This window comes from Scyliorhinus torazame, chromosome 29 (genome assembly GCF_047496885.1).
Source record: "Scyliorhinus torazame isolate Kashiwa2021f chromosome 29, sScyTor2.1, whole genome shotgun sequence".
In the NCBI taxonomy this organism is placed as follows: Eukaryota; Metazoa; Chordata; class Chondrichthyes; order Carcharhiniformes; family Scyliorhinidae; genus Scyliorhinus; species Scyliorhinus torazame.
In genome coordinates, this window is record NC_092735.1 from 9,952,158 (window position 1) to 9,969,414 (window position 17,257).

General features: G+C 45.4%; 1 protein-coding gene across 3 annotated transcripts in view; it reads right to left on the reverse strand.

Annotated features, from left to right (window-relative positions):
- Positions 1–17,257, reverse strand: part of tom1 (target of myb1 membrane trafficking protein) — a 145,296-nt gene that overhangs the window by 56,787 nt on the left and 71,252 nt on the right. For all 3 annotated transcript variants that reach the window (XM_072492035.1, XM_072492037.1, XM_072492036.1), the window contains exons 7-11: positions 16,804–16,920; positions 15,480–15,613; positions 13,757–13,796; positions 12,778–12,889; positions 9,982–10,111 (exon numbers count right to left, since the gene is read on the reverse strand). In XM_072492035.1, coding sequence (XP_072348136.1) covers positions 9,982–10,111; positions 12,778–12,889; positions 13,757–13,796; positions 15,480–15,613; positions 16,804–16,920 — 533 coding nt within the window. The remainder of the gene's footprint in view (positions 1–9,981; positions 10,112–12,777; positions 12,890–13,756; positions 13,797–15,479; positions 15,614–16,803; positions 16,921–17,257) is intronic.

The following is a 17,257-nucleotide window of genomic DNA, read 5'->3' on the forward strand; positions in this document are numbered from 1 at the left end:
AAATTGAAAACTATATTCCAAGTGCGGCCTAACTGAGGTTCTATACAGCTGCAACATGACTTGCCAATTTTCAAACTCAATGCCCCAGCCATTGAAGGCAAGCATGCCCGTACGCCTTCTGGACTATCTTATCCACCTGCGTTGCCACTTTCAGTGACCTGTGGACCTGTACACCCAGATCCCTCTGCCTATCAATTCTCTTAAGGGTTCTGCCATTTACTGTGTATTTCCCACCAGTATTAGACCTTCCAAAATGCATTACCTCACATTTGTCCGGATTAAACTCCATCTGCCATCTCTCCGCCCAAGTCTCCAACCGATCTACATCCTGCTGTATCCTCTGATGGTCCTCATCGCTATCCACAATTCCACAACCTTTGTGCAAACTTACTAATCAAACAAATTACATTTTCCTCCAAATCATTTATATATATTACACAGCCCTGATCCCTGAGGAACGCCACTAGTCACAGCCCTTCATTCTTAAAAGCACTCTTCCACTGCTACGCTCTGTCTTCTATCACCGAGCCAGTTCTGTATCCATCAAAAGTCTTCTGCGATATTGCAACACTCAGAATTCTTTCCAAAACTTCAGCCTTGATAAATGCTTTCCTGCCTGTGTACAATGATTTCCAGTGGTCATCAAAATTAGAACTAATGAAATAGGGCAGAAGGGCCATCAGACAGTACTGGAGGCAATTTTGGATTCCTGCCATATACCAAATCGTACAGGCTATTGCCCCTCCCCAAGCCATTTGCAACTAACTTTCAGTTCATGCTATTGCCATTTGCAACTTGCAAGTCGGTTGGTTGACCAGTATCTTGCGCAACATCTCGTCAATTCATAGAATTTACAGTGAAGGAGGCCATTCGGCCCATCGAGTCTGCACCGGCTCTTGGAAAGAGCACCCTACCCAAGCCCATACCTCCACCCCATCACCCAGTAACCCCACCCAACACCAAGTGCAATTTTGGACACAAAGGGCAATTTAGCATGGCCAATCGACCTAACCTGCACATCTTTGTGTGGGAGGAAACCCGCGCAGACACGGGGAGGATGTGCAGACGCCGCACAGACAGTGACCCAAGCAGGGAATCGAACCTGGGACCCGGGAGCTGTGAAGCAATTGTACTAACCACAATGCTACCCTGCTGCCCTGATTCATCATTGCTTTGTGATTCATCTCACATTAACAACTGCTGAACAGGTTCTCAGCCGCAGTATCCATGACCACAGTATTCAAACTCTTGCACATGTCCCGAAATTCACCATTTACGAATTCTCCTCCATTATCCATCAAAATATTTGCTGGTGTTAGTAGTCTGGAGCCAACCCATTTTTTAAATTCCTAGGGGCAGCACGGTGGCGCAGTGGTTAGCACTGCTGCCTCACGGCACAGAGGACCCGGGTTCGATCCCAGCCCCGGGTCACTGACTTGTGTGACGTTTGCATATTTCCCCCGTGTCTGCGTGGATCTCATCCCCCACAACCCAAAGATGTGCAGGATAGGTGGAATGGCCACGCTAAATTGCCCCTTGGAAACAAAGAATTGGATACTCTAAATTCATATTTTAAAAATTCCAATTCCTTGGCTACACTAGTCTGTTTGTCCCCACCATATATAACCGTAGGTAGGCCGAATCTAGTTGCCATATCCACAAAATGTAACCTCAGTCTTTGTATCACACCTTCAAGTCTAAACCAACGATGTCATTAAATTTGCAAGCCAGTGGAAGACTTACAATGGAGTGTTGGTGTCCTCTGGTATTTGACTCAAATGTCACATTGAGATGTAACTTTCTCAATACGAGTTTTATATGCCCCCGTCAGCTACTGCAGCATGCCTCAGCAGAGGTTTTCATTTCTGCGACTAAGGGCGTGTGAATAGTCTACATAATTTCTGAATAACTCTTCCCGTCAGTCGGTATTTGAGCCCCTGAAGCCAACAATACTGCCTGAACCTCTCGAGAAACATCCGGTTTCATCGTTGGTGTGGAGTAATGCCTTGATCGAGTGAAATATAAACCCATGCGCTTTTCCGGATACACAAGCTTGGTCATTTTCCCCACCTAGTTTCATTTGCGTTTTTCATGGAGGACTTGGCTCAACAAGAAGGATATCCAACTGGAGACCAGAGCCGATGAAGAGACTCATTCAAGCTATTTTGTATGGACTTTAGCATACACTCATCAAAGCAGGTGGAGCTTTCACCTCTTGTATACCTTGTCTGGAGATTCCATACAGTCATTGAGCCAATTCACAACACACACTAACAGTGCAGCCGCTATTTCACACCGCATAGTTGAACGAATCAATGACCTAAATACTCATCACCAAACTCGGGCTTTCATCACCCAATACAAATTCTTCAAGGTGTCAGAAACATCTGTATCATGCGTTACCTCGAAGGCTCAATTTTTGCACGTTGGACAACTTGCTGCGTAATGATATTTAGAATCACACTGAAAGCATGCTAAGGGGAGGACAAGGCATCCATGGCTGACGAGGGATGTCAAGGACAGCATAAAGGCCAAAGAAAAAGCATACAAAGTGGCGAGGATTAGTGGGAAGCTAGAGGATTGGGAAGCCTTTAAAAGCGAGCAGAGGACAACTAAAAGGGGGGAGAAAATGAAGTACGAGTGCAAGCTAGCTAGTAATATAAAGGAAGATGGGAAGAGATTTTTTTCAATATATAAAAGGTAAGAGAGGCAAAAATAGACATTGGACCACTTGAAAATGTGGCTGGAGAAGTAATAATAGGAAACAAAATAATGGCAGACGAACTGAAGAGTTACTTTTCATCAGTCTTCACGGTGGAAGACACCAGTGGGATGCCAGAGCTCCAGGAGAACCAGGGGGCAGAGGGGAGTGCAGTGACCATTACTAAGGAGAAGGTTCTGGGGAAACTGAAAGGTCTGAAGGTGGATAAGTCACCTGGACCGGATGGACTACACCCCAGGGTCCTAAAAGAGATAGCTGAAGAAATTGTGGAGGCATTAGTGATGATCTTTCAGGAATCACTGGAGGCAGGAAGGGCCCCAGAGGACTGGAAGGTGGCGAATGTAACACCACTGCTTAAGAAGGGAGGGATGCAGAACTCGGGAAATTATAGGCCGGTTAGCCTGGACTTTGGTCATTGGTAAGATTTTAGTCTGTTATTAAAGATGAGATCGCGAAGCACTTGGAAGTGCATGGTAAAATTGGACTGGGTCAGCACGGCTTTGTCAAAGGGAGGTCGTGTCTGACAAATCTGTTAGAGTTCTTTGAGGAGGGAACAAGCAAGTTAGACAAAGGAGAACCAGTGGACGAGATTTATTTAGATTTCCAGAAGGCCTTTGACAAGGTGCCGCATAGGAGACTGTTAAAGAGCTCATGGTGTTCAGGGTAAGATCCTGATGTGGAGATGCCGGCGTTGGACTGGGGTGAGCACAGTACGAAGTCTTACAACACCAGGTTAAAGTCCAACAGGTTTGTTTCGATGTCACTAGCTTTCGGAGCGCTGCTCCTTCCTCAGGTGAATGCAGAGGTCTGTTCCAGAAACACATATATAGACAAATTCAAAGATGCCAAACAATGCTAGGAATGCGAGCATTAGCAGGTGATTAAATCTTTACAGATCCAGAGATGGGGTAACCCCAGGTTAAAGAGGTGTGAATTGTCTCAAGCCAGGACAGTTGGTAGGATTTCGCAGGCCAGATGGTGGGGGATGAATGTAATGTGACATGAATCCCAGGTCCCGGTTGAGGCCGCACTCATGTGTGCGGAACTTGGCTATAAGTTTCTGCTCGGCGATTCTGCGTTGTCGCGGGTCCTGAAGGCCGCCTTGGAGAACGCTTACCCGGAGATCAGAGGCTGAATGCCCTTGACTGCTGAAGTGTTCCCCGACTGGAAGGGAACATTCCTGCCTGGTGATTGTTGCGCGATGTCCGTTCATTCGTTGTCGCAGCGTCTGCATGGTCTCGCCAATGTACCACGCTTCGGGACATCCTTTCCTGCAGCGTATGAGGTAGACAACGTTGGCCGAGTCGCACGAGTATGTACCGCGTACCTGGTGGGTGGTGTTCTCACGTGTAATAGTGGTATCCATGTCGATGATCTGGCACGTCTTGCAAAGATTACCATGACAGGGTTGTGTGGTGTCGTGGTCACTGTTCTGAAGACTGGGTAGTTTGCTGCTTTCAGCGCTTTACCGCAAACCCACGGATAACCTCATGATGCTCCACTTCTCCAGCTTCCACCCTAAACACATTAAAGAAGCCATCCCCTATGGACAAGCGCTCCGTATACACAGGATCTGCTCAGACGAGGAGGAGCGTAACAGACATCTACAGACGTTGAAAGATGCCCTCGTACGAATGGGATATGGCGCTCGACTCATCGATCGACAGTTCCAACGCGCCACAGCGAAAAACCGGACCGACCGCCTCAGAAGACAAACATGGGACACAACCGACAGAATACCCTTCGTCGTCCAGTACTTCCCCGGAGCGGAGAAACTACGTCATCTTCTTCACAGCCTTCAACACGTCATTGATGACGATGAACATCTTGCCAAGGTCATCCCCACACCCCCACTACTTGCCTTCAAACAACTGGATCACTACCCATGCCAGGGTAAGATCCTGGCATGGATAGAGGATCGGCTGACTGGCAGAAGGCAAAGAGTGAGGATAAAGGGGTCTTTTTCAGGATGGCAGCCGGTGACTAGTGGTGTGCCTCAGGGGTCGGTGCTGGGACCACAACTTTTTACAATATACATTAATGATCTGGAAGGAGCACTGTTTGGACAAGCTGGGAGAGTGGGCAATGAAGTGGCAAATGAAATACAATGTGGAAAAGTGTGAGGTTATGCAATTTGGAAGGAGGAATCTTGGCATAGACTATTTTCTAAATGGGGAAATGCTTCGGAAAGCAGAAGCACAAAGGTACTTGGGAGTCCTTGTTCACGATTCTCTTAAGGTTAATGTGCAGGTTCAGTCGGCAGTTAAGAAGGCAAATGCAATGTTAGCATTCATGTCAAGAGGGCCAGAATACAAGACCAGGGATGTACGTCTGAGGCTGTATAAGGCTCTGGTCAGACCCCATTTGGAGTATTGTGAGCAGTTTTGGGCCCTATATCTAAGGATGTGCTGTCCTTGGAAAGGGTCCAGAGGAGGTTCACAAGAATGATCCCTGGAATGAAGAACTTGTCATATGAGGAACGTTTGAGGACTCTGGGTTTTTACTCGTTGGGAGTTTAGAAGGATGAGAGGGGATTTTATTGAAACGTACAAAATACTGCGAGGCCTGGATAGAGTGGGCATGGAGAGGATGCTTCCACTTGTAGGAAAAACTAGAACCAGAGGACACCATCTCAGATTAAAGGGACGATCCTTTAAAACAGACATGAGGAGGAATTTCTTCAGCCAGAGGGTGGTGAATCTGTGGAACTCTTTGCCGCAGAAGGCTGTGGAGGCCAATTCACGGAGTGGCTTTAAGACAGAGATAGATAGGTTCTTGATTAATAAGGGGATCAGGGTTAGACGTAGTAGCTGCTGTGATATGAAGAGTCTAAAGTTCTGTTCCTTTTTCACAAACACATTTATTTCAGTTCAACAGCTTTGCACAAAACTCTCACTTTACATCACCTGACAGAGACCACCTGAAGCCCCTTTACATATCCGTGTCAATTAATGGATACTTAACATAAATGAGACAACTAATTGCAATGTCTCTTAACCCATTACTTAACAATCAGGGGTTATGGGGAGAAGGCAGGAGAATGGGGATGAGAAAATATCAGCCATGATTGAACGGCGGAGTAGACGCGATGGGCCAAGTGACCTAATTCTGCTCCTATGTCTTATGGTTAATCACTCTCCATGCTTTTCAATTGCTAATACACCGATAGTCACCATGCCAGTCACGCAGATCAGCAAATGGTGTGACCCTCCTCAGACTGCCCATCAGCAACTCAGTCTTCGTACGGACGTCTGCATCTAGTATTCAGGTGGTCTCAAAATTCAGTGACCACGAGATCCTCCATCACTGCGGAGTAGTCCGTTTGGGACCGGGTGACAGCCGTAAACTATTGCTTTCCTGAAATATTTTTACAGGGCAGCAGCTGTTTAATCTAAAAGAGAATCTGCTCCGTGAAATTGAGCTCCCATCAGTACCAGAGGTCCGTCTACGTGTGAAATCTATGAACAACCCAGTAACTTGAACGCAAGTACAGACTCCGAGATCGCTTTCTCATGCAGAACCTATCAAAGACCATAAAATACTCTTTCATGGACGGATTGTCCATCTTACATTTATCAAACATTTTTTGAAATATATTTTATTCCAAACACACTCCAACACAGCGACATAACACAAAAACAAACAAACATGGTATGTACCGTTTGCTCAATTTCCCAAACATGAACAGAAACTGCCTCCGCCACATGTAAACCCCCTCCTCTGACCCCCTAAGGGCAAACTTGATCTTCTCCAACCCGAGGAACCCATACAAATCCCCCAACCCGATCTTCTCCAACCTGAGGAACCCATACAAATCCAACCATGCTGTGGCTACTGACCTCCAGTAAAAATAAAAGTGCTGGGTGATCAAAATTTATCAAAAGTTGACCACATTTCATAGGCTTCCAACAGATCATCTTTCTTGTAAATCCTGTCCATAAAAACTGTAATGGCAGAGCTAACCCCTCTTCAGTATCCAAGTCACCCACATTCAGCTCGGATTCTTCTCATTTATTTTCCCCTCATACTGATAAAGCCAAGTCACACCGAGCTTTCACTTGGATAATGAAGTAACCAGAGTTCATATTTCTTCTAATTCTGCTCGCACAGTTCATATTCAAAAAAAAAAAGTGGACAATCGAAACTTGACCTCAGGCTGTGCTTTCAACAGAGAAAGCAAAGGCATTGAATGTTCTCCTGTTCCTTATTTCACCAGAGGCCCACAATCTATAGTAAATCTTTAACAGCACGGTAGCATTGTGGATAGGACAATTGCTTCACAGCTCCAGGGTCCCAGGTTCGATTCTGGCTTGGGTCACTGTCTGTGCGGAGTCTGCACATCCTCCCCGTGTTTTCCCCAGGGTAGAGGGGTCAATTACTAGGGGGCATAGGTTTAAGGTGAGAGGGGCAAGGTTTAGAGTAGATGTACGAGGCAAGTTTTTTACGCAGAGGGTATTGGGTGCCTGGAACTCACTACCGGAGGAGGTAGTGGAAGCAGGGACGATAGGGACATTTAAGGGGCATCTTGACAAATATATGAATAGGATGGGAATAGAAGGATACGGACCCAGGAAGTGTAGAAGATTGTAGTTTAGTCGGGCAGTATGGTCGGCACGGGCTTGGAGGGCCGAAGGGCCTGTTCCTGTGCTGTACATTTCTTTGTTCTTTGTTTGTTCTTTGTGTGTGCGTGGGTTTCCTCCGGGTGCTCCGGTTTCCTCCCACAGTCCAAAGATGTGCAGGTTAGGTGGATTGGCCATGATAAATTGCCCTTAGTGTCCAAAATTGCCCTTAGTGTTGGGTGAGGTTACTGGGTTATGGGGATAGGGTGGAGGTGTTGACCTTGGGTAGGGTGCTCTTTCCAAGAGCCGGTGCAGACCCGATGGGCCGAATGGCCTCATTCTGCACTGTAAATTCTATGATTCTATCTTACAGAAATGGCTCTCGCCACATCTTTAAGATGCCCTTGCTGCGTGGCTTTACCTGGCATCAGGAGCACCTCGCCCAGTCATCACTGTGTAAACCCGGACAATGCGCTCCACGCTCAACATCCACAAACAGCTCCTTTCCTGGTGACAGTTAAATATTATCCTCCTTCTTCATGGTCACATTCTTAGCCAGCGATATGGACTCCCCGATGGATCCAACATGGAGCTGCTCACTCCATTTCCTGTAGATAAGACCAGCGTCGTGGCACTGCCACACAGGGCATAACCGGCTGCTGCAATGTTACAACCTGACTGCAAAGTATCCTCATTCGGCTGATAATGAGTAACCTTTCCAGAAGTGGCAATGATTGTTCTTATGGAAAGCAGACCTGCATGTTGGAAGTGTGTCAGAATCCTGAAATTCCTACAGATTTCAAACCATGGTCTGTTCTGACCTTCTGCCCTCTCAAGTGCCATGTCTGGCAACTTATTCTTATAAGAATTTAGGTGGGATGGGGCAGCATGGTGGCGCACTTCTGCCTCACTGCGCCGAGGTCCCAGGTTCGATCCCGGCTCTGGGTCACTGTCTGTGTGGAGTTTGCACATTCTCCCCTTGTTTGAGTGGGTTTCGCCCCCCACAACCCAAAGCTGTGCAGGGTAGGTGGATTGGCCACGCTAAATTGCCCCGTAATTGGAAAAAATAATTGGGTACTCTTAAATTTATTTTTAAAAAGACTTTAGGTGGGACGAAGTTTTGCCCGACTTCCCTCTTGTTCCTAATTTTTTTAAATAAAACCTGTAGTACACAGTGATAGTACACATATTATCAATTTATTTCATCCTAATTGTTACACACGTTTAAAATGTAAAGTAAAATTAACTTTCTGAAGTCTGCACTTAAAAGGCAGGTCTGAAGTTCTGAGATTCCTTTTCTTTGATGTTCGGGATTAAATGCTAACAACGGCACAACATTCTGAGGTTCACATTGCACTGTTGTGATGGTGCGTATTTCCAATAAAAGTGATTATTTTTGGTTAGTTTGAATTCTTCCAGACAAAATAGAGAGGGGAGAATTATTCATCCTCCACTTTCATCTGTGACGCAAACACTCCTTCATTAAAGAGTAATGCTGTAATACGACCCAGCTGCCATTTGACACTGGCATTGGAATCAAAAATGAATCTTCCATTCATGCCAAAAGGCTAATGTGTTACCCTACTGTCATTGCTGTCATCCCTGCTTGAACTGCAACAATAATCTGGGACTAACTTGTAAACAACATGATCAGGTTGCACAGAGAATGATGGCTGAGGTGGGTTCAGCTGCACAGCTGTAATGCTTCCAACATGGTCCACAGTACAGAATTTCAAGAATTTACTTTCTCCGTTGGAATGGAAGATTTCACACCTGCGTGCACTTCAGACCCGGAGAGGAACCACGCTTGGCTAAAGCTTAAAAGAAAGGTTGGTGAACTGGTGAAGGCGAAACATTGTGAGCAAGATCGAGGACAAGCAAAATGATTGAAAGTGAAGCAGTCTTCACCCGCCACCAGCAATACAGTAGAAGGTATGGTTGCCACAGTCCCAGGTGACCACAGGCTGCTTTCCCCTTTGAGGGGGGAGAGCTGACTGGTGGTGATTTAACCCGAGGGTCAACACATCTCGGGCGTAGGGCAAGATTGAGAAGACGGGCCTTCACGAATAACAGTAGAGATATTGTAAATTGCTCACCCTAACACGATCTATAGTTTAGAGACAAGTTGCAGCTGAACAAGACAGACTCAGGTCCTGCAGAGGACATTAGGGCATTGTGATAATACATTTATAACTGCTGTAGTATACAAGATCTAACTACGCATTTTTAAACTGGAATTTCAATTCGAGACTGAGCTCAAGAACTACAAACCCGAGAGAGGATGTTCTCATGGGCAAATTAATTTGGTTGCAAGTGTTAACGCGCAGTACCTTAAATCAATTAAACACTTGTTTCATCCCCCTGGAGGCTCCCCTCCAAACCACTCACCATCCTGAAACCAAAAGAGAAAATTCTGGAAAGTCTCAGCAGGTCTGGCAGCATCTGTAGGGAGAGAAAAGAGCTAACGTTTCGAGTCCAGGTGACCCTATCATGTGGACAAATCTAAAATGGGCAAATACTGGTTCTGGTTTCATTCTTCACCAACTGGTTGTCGGGGGGTTTAACACAAAGTGCTCAGATTCATCCAGTCTTTCTTCAGCACTGCATTTTTTGCTTTTGTCTCAACTTCTAAATTCATATAACTGATGCAAAATTAAAAAAAAAAAACAATAAACGGACACCAGATGGGCTACTACTCACTTCTTGCGCTGATCGGCCAAGGAGTTGCTTCTGGTCTGGGCAAACATGTCGAACTCTTCCTCCTCAGATTTCGGGTGGCTGTTGTTCTCCAAGGACTTCAGTGTTCTACTCACACTGTCCCCTGCAACACCTAAATATACACAAATGTCCAACAACCAATGTAATCCTTCTCAGAGAATGCAATTTGAACAGATGGACTACTCTACAATACAGGATTGAGGTGTCAACCCTAAAGGGAACTTTGCACTGGTTTAGAGAAAGATGTTTTAACAAATATGGTTTATCGCATTGAATTTACAGGACAGAAATCAGCCATTTGGTTCAACTGATCTGGGCCAGCATTTGTGCTCCGTACAAACCTCCTCCCACCAGAGCAGAGCTCCAGGGATGAGGGACTTTGGTTGTAGTGGTTCGCACTGCTGTCTCACAGCGCCAGGGACCCGGGTTCAATTCCGGCCTCGGGTCAGTGTGTGTGGAGTTTGTATGTTCTCCCCGTGTGTGCGTGGGTTTTCTCCGGGTGCTCCGGTTTCCTGCCACAGTTCAAAGATGTATGGGTAGGTGGATTGGCCGTGCTAAATTACCCCTTAGTCCAGGGGTGTGCAGGTTAGGTTATGAGGTTGCAGGGATAGGGCGGGGTGGATGTGGACATGGTGGAGTGCTCATTTGACGGATCAGTGCAGACTCGATGGGCCGAATTGCATCCTTCTGCACTGTAGGGATTCTATGATTAACAGACTGTGGAGACGCTGAAGGTGGTTTACTTTGAGATGAGACAGCCGAGAGGATATTTGTTGGGAGGCATACAGTGTTATGAGGGTTTTAGATAGAGTTGATGGTGAAAAATTATTCTCATTGGTAAAAGGATCGAGAACCAGAAGACAGATCCAAGACAGTTGGCCAAAGAACCAATGGTGACACGAGGGAAAATATTTTACATAGAGATGAGTTGGGATCTGGAATGCACTGCCTGACAACATGATGGAGGAAGATACAATCCAGGCTTTCAAAAGGGACTGGATAATGACCCAAGTTAAGTATTTTGCAGGGCTACAGGGAAAGGACAGGGGTGCGGGATTAGCTGACTGCTGTTGTAGCGGACATAAAATCACAGGAATAAAATAAATTGGAGCAAAAATAGACCATATGGCTCTCGAGACTGCTCTAGACACTAAGGGGCAATTTATCATGGCCAATCCACCTGCACATCTTTGGAACATGAACACAAGGGCAGCATTGTAGCACAGTGGGTTAGCACTGTTTCCTCACAGCACCAGGGACCCGGGTTCAATTCAGGCCTAGGGTGACTATCTGTGTGGAGTTTGTACAATCTCTCCCAGTGTCTGCGTGGGTTTCCTCCGGGTGCTCCGGTTTCCTCCCACAGTCCAAAGACGTGCAGGTTAGGTGGATTGGCCCCTTAAGTGTCCAAAAGGTTAGGTGAGGTTACTGGGATGGGGTAGGGCCTAGATAGCGTGCTCTTTCCAAGGGTCGGTGTAGACTCGATGGGCCAAATGGCCTCCTTCTGCACTGTAGGGATCCATGAGATCGTGTGAAGGTCAAGCTTCAAATTCTGCTTTTGTCCCCAAAATAGAAAGGGCTACAATGGTGGGCGCTTCATCCATATCCCAGGGCTGGGAAGGGAGAAATCTGCCTGGTCTGCAGATCCTACTTTACCAGTTTCCTTTGCTTGCCTTCAGCTCCCTGTGTACCCCCGAGCTCAAACCTTTCAGCCCCTCAGTCACAACCAAATAAATTGATACTACCTGATTTTTAAAGAAATCTCTGAAGCTACCAGAAATCCTTTGGTGCACAGTAAAGCGAGTAGGATTGCTTGCCGAGACAGAAGCTGCCCATTTAAAATCAATTTAACTATGTTTCTGTAGTCAAATGAAACCGTTGTCCAGAAAGCAGTTAGGACGTGGAATTCGCTACCACAAGGAGTTGAAGTACACAGAACATTTGAGAGAAAATATTTGAACACAAGTGGAGAAAGGGATACAATGGTTATTACTGAGAGGGTTAAGATGGAGAAGGGTAGGAGGCTCCTGTGGGTATGGGCCAATTGTGTTGTAGATCTGACTAAAACTATGCAACCTTCAACCAATGCCTAATATATTGAGTGCATTATAATTGGTTTGGTTATTGGGATTTTAACAAAGTTTAAAATGCCAGTTTCCGGTGGAGTGGATTCTGCATTGGGAAAGACTACAGAATTATAGAATCCCTCCAGTGCAGGCCATTCGGCCCATGGGGTCGACCCTTCAAATAAGCACTCTACCCATATCCCTGTAACCCCATAGCCTAACCTGCACATCCCTGAACACTAAGGGCAATTTAGCATGGCCAATCCACCTAACCTGCACATCTTTGGACTGCGGGAGGAAACCGGAGCAATTGGAGGAAACCCACGCACACACGGGGAGGCTGTACAAACTCCAGTCACCCAAGGTTGGAATCGAGGTGCTGTGATGCAGCAGTGCTACCCACAGTGCTACCAGGCTGTAGGGATCCAATGTTAAACTCGGCGCAGACTCGATGGGCTGAATGGCCTCCTTCTGCACTGTAGGGATTCTATGTTAAACAGTTAGGGCTTCAATTTGAATTAGCAGGCGGATCCTGCAGGGAACAGTCCAAATTTGGCAGCGTTATTTCCCAGAGATACTGTCCAGGCTCAGACACGGAGAACAGCCATTTTGATATTGTATCAGAGAGGCACTGCAGTCTACGAAACTTCACAGGCTTTATTTTAAACCCCATCTCCATGTTAATGATTTACGGTGATTGGGAACCAATACTTACTGAGGCCTGCCAATTGTGCCGAGAGATTAGTGGATGTCACGGGGGTGACAACAGCTGGAGAACTTGGTGTAAGATTTATTAAATTGTCTGCATTCTCTGAACCAATGGGAACCTGAAGGGAGAAAGAGAGAGAGAGAGATTGAAAATTAACTTGTTACAACTTCCCGACAGTTTCATGTGAAACTAAATCAAGAGGAAAAGTACAGACAAATTAATTCTCAAGCCAAGAGATCAAATATGTGGAAGCCTGCAAGTGAGGAAGTCATATGGGAAGTCATCAAGTTGGGAAGGTGCACAAGTCGATTTTGCACCTCATGGGCTGATGTTTCTACATCTGATGCTCCCATGTTGGCACAGTTTATGCAAATTGATTGGAGAAGCTGGGGGGGGGCGGCACGGTGGCAAAGGGTGCTCATTCCAAGGGTCGGCAAGACTCAATGGGCTGAATTGCCTCCTTCTGCATTGTAAATTCTATGATTCTATGACTGAAATGCTGAGCATTATCGACCGTCAGTGGGGTGCCAAGTCACAGAGATCATACAGCACAGGAGAAGACCGTTCAGCCTATTTTCCCTGTGCTGGCTCTTTAAAAGATCCTTCTAATTATGCCAAATCCCCCGCCCTTTTCCACAGCCCTGTAAATGTTGTCCTTTTCAACTTTTTAATCTTTCTCCCTTTTGAAAATTAGTATTGAACCCGTTTCCACTACCCTCTCTGGCAGCAGATTCCAGATCATCGTAACTCACTACATTAAAAACAACCTTCTGGATTTCTTTTGTCAATTATCTGAAATAAATTTTCCAGGACCCATAAGAACTGCACTGTATGGCACAATCTTGCATCACACACACAACAGATCTTCTTCACCTGTCAAACAACACACACACGTCATCAACCTTCAGTCTGAGACATTTGCCAGTGTCTGCAAGTACTCTAACTAGATTAGTTGGCTTTACTCCAAGAGTTGAACTGTACTCACTCGATTAGCAGCATTCTGTCCAGTTCTGAACCTCTCAAACCTGAATTAACAACATGAAAGACAGAATCAGTGAAAAAGGCACAAGATGCAAACCACCAGATAAATACTTCAAGGGGGAAAGTTTGCAGGGCTGAGGGGTATGAGCAAAGGAGTTGGGAAGGAGAGGGTTAGGATTAACCGGATAGCTGTTGCAAAGGACCAGTACCGGCACAATGAGTCGAATGGTCTATCGTATCATTTCATGAGAAGACACCGAGAATTTCCAGTCCTTAAAACAGTCAGTCAAATCGGAGGCAGATTTCACAAGCACTATTAATTCTCAACCAGCCTAAAATCCTGATCATATAGGTACTTAAGATCTTTGCAAAAGTGTACATACCGGGCATGTTGGAGATTAAAAATTGGGACAGTACTCTGGCAACGTGCTTAAACTGTGGGCTGTGACAAGTGGGAGATCTAAAAATTGATTTCATTTTAATGGGAATTCTGTGACAAGGGAGCTGCGGTCACCAAACTCTGCCTCACGGCCTTGAATTAAGGATGTCTTCCATCTAAACCAGGTTTAAGATGGGAATTACAGGCACAAACATGCCGCTCCCACTGCTTTGTACAGCTAATATAGATTCATACAGAACAAAAGGCTCCGAGCCAAACGGTGAAGTGTAAAACGAGACACCAATTTTCCTCCTTGATAGTAGGTTTAATCACATAATGCAGCATTACAGATCTCTGCCTCCTAACTCCCAGGGTCGCAGCAATCCCTTTTCGTATATGCTCAAAGATGATCAATAACCACCACCTCTTTACCTTGAACTACATAACTGACATAACAGTTACCAGGCAGCCACTCAGCCCATTGTTCCCCAAGCCGGCTCTCTGAAGGAGCTATCCCATTAATCCCACACCCCTGCTTCTTTGTTCCCTTCGAGTATTCCTCTTTGAAGGTCACTGCTGAACCTGCTTCCACTGCTCTCTCGGGTATCGCATTCCAGTTTGCAATTCACTGCAGGAAAAATAATTCCCCTCATTCTCTCCTGGTTCCTGTGGCTATGTTTTAAATCGGTTTTGGTTACCAACCTTCCTGCCAGTTCCCCATCTAATCGATCAAGACCTCTCATCATTTTGAGCACTTCTATCTAATTTCCCCACCCCTTATATTTTTGATTGAGGAGGACAACCCCAGCTTCTTTACTTGCTTCACATAACCAAAATCCCTCATCCCTTGTATAATTTAGTAAATCTCTGTTGCACTCGGTCTAAGACCTTGGTATCCTTTCTAAAGTGTGGTGTCCAGAATTGGACACAACTCAGCTGGGGCCTGCCATTTTGTTGGGATGAAGCTGTGAGATGTGATTAAGCCCCAATCGAACTCGCAATGCTGGAGGTGACATTTCTCAGATGCAGCAGACGGAGCCCTGGTCTGTCCCCCCGGGTAAACATTCAAAGACTTGCAGAGATCTCTCTAGTGCCTTGACCAATACCTCATCCAACAGCACTAAAACAGGTTAATCATTATCGCAATACTTCCTACTCCCCGAGGGACACTGACTGCTGCACAATAATTGATGGCCACATTTCCTACAAGGTGACAGTCATTTCAAAAACGGTGATTGGTTAAACAGAGCTTTGTGGCCTCCCGCAGCTGTGAAAGGTATTGCATTTATGCAAATTCGTTTCAATGAAAAGGATCATCCAATGCACCTGAAAAAGTGCACTTGATTACCTGTCATATCGGAGAAATATGTTATTGAGGTTGTCATTGACGTGCAAGAGGTCCTCGGTCACCTGCTCATTGGTGACTCTCGAGATGAGCTCCAGGATTCTCTGCTGCATTGCTCGGCATGTTCTGTTCAGCTCCTGTTGTGAAAATGTGTTAAAGTGCTAAACAACAGTAACGTTTACTGTAGACACGGCAGGCAAATATGTGAATTATCTCAAAGTAGAAAAGTGTCAATATTAAACCAACTTTTTTTTTTTTTTTTTTTTTTGCAGTAAAATAAAAGCAAAATACAGCGCACAATATAGTTGACATGCTCGGGCCTGATCTTGGCCTTGCTTAATGCCACACCAGTTGGAGACCATTAATATGGCCAGTTTTCTCCTTAATCTCAGGGTACTCAGGCTAAATGTCACCCCTCATCACTGACATCAATAAAGTTGGCATGGGACACAAATCTCTCTATTACTCAGCTAATCTCAATAAACTCGCTGCGTCATTAGGGAATACCCCAGATATTTCCATTTGAATAGTGTTCAATTGTCACGAGGATGGACTTATATATGAATAGGATGGGAATAGAAGGATACGGACCCAGGAAGTGTAGAAGATTGTAGTTTAGTCGGGCAGTATGGTCGGCACGGACTTGGAGGGCCGAAGGGCCTGTTCCTGTGCTGTACATTCTTTGTTCTTTGCACATGTATTGTTAACGGTTTAAAATTCTGTTCATCATAAAGTGAAAACTTTGGGATTAGGAGTCCAAGCATTTTGGTTTCAGAACATGACATTTTAATTGGTGCGTAGTGAAGATTAACCATCTGGTTAAGTCTTAGATGTGGATTACTAATACCCAAAAGATAGTTTCGGGTATTATGGTTAAACTTGTCAAGGGATACGAGTAAACTGAACTCAAGGGCAAGAACAGTCAGAAAATGGAAGTGAATGGTGCCGATTTCATTGCTGGATAGAGTGTGGGGAACAGGCCAAAGGAGACAATGGCAACAGAGAAGAAAGGGACTAGCTTTTAACAGCAGAACAAATTCAGAGGAGTCAAAGTATAGTTAAGGAGATTTTCCACAGTAACTTCATTGCAGTAAGCTCATTTGTGACACTAATAAAAAGGTCATTATTTTTTACGAACTGCAGGATTGGTCAGATGGAGCGTGTTTTTCTCCCCAAGTCCAGCACAATCCTATCTTGAAGAAATATGAAGCAAAGGCAGTTAAATGAGGTTGGGGTACAGACCCAGCGGATATAACTGAATGACAAAACAGGTTCAAGTGGTTGAATGGCCTCCTCCTCGTGCCCCTATTTAAAAGCATTGCTTCACCTGCAGTAGTTCAAGGTCGGAGGATTCTTCTTGACCCGGGACCATCTCCGTCAGCATTTCAGACATCACCTTTACGTTACCATTAACAACGTCCAGTTCACTCCGCAGTTTAGCGACCTGCAAAACACATACTTAAAATTTAAATCAAGTGGTTTTTGACTGGTGTAGCAACCGGTTGATTTATTGTCACATGTACCGACGTAGAGTGAAAAGTATTTTTCTGCGGCCAAGGGAACGTACACAGTACGTACATAGTAGACAAAAGAAAAATCAACAGAGAACATTGACAAATGGCACATCGACAAAACAGTGATTGGTTACAGTGCGGAACAAGGGACAAACAAAGCAAATGCATGAGCAAGAGCAGCATAGGGTGTTGTAAATAGTGTTCTTACAGGGAACAGATCAGTCCGAGGGGGAGCCGTTGAGGAGTTTAGTAGCTGTGGGGAAGAAG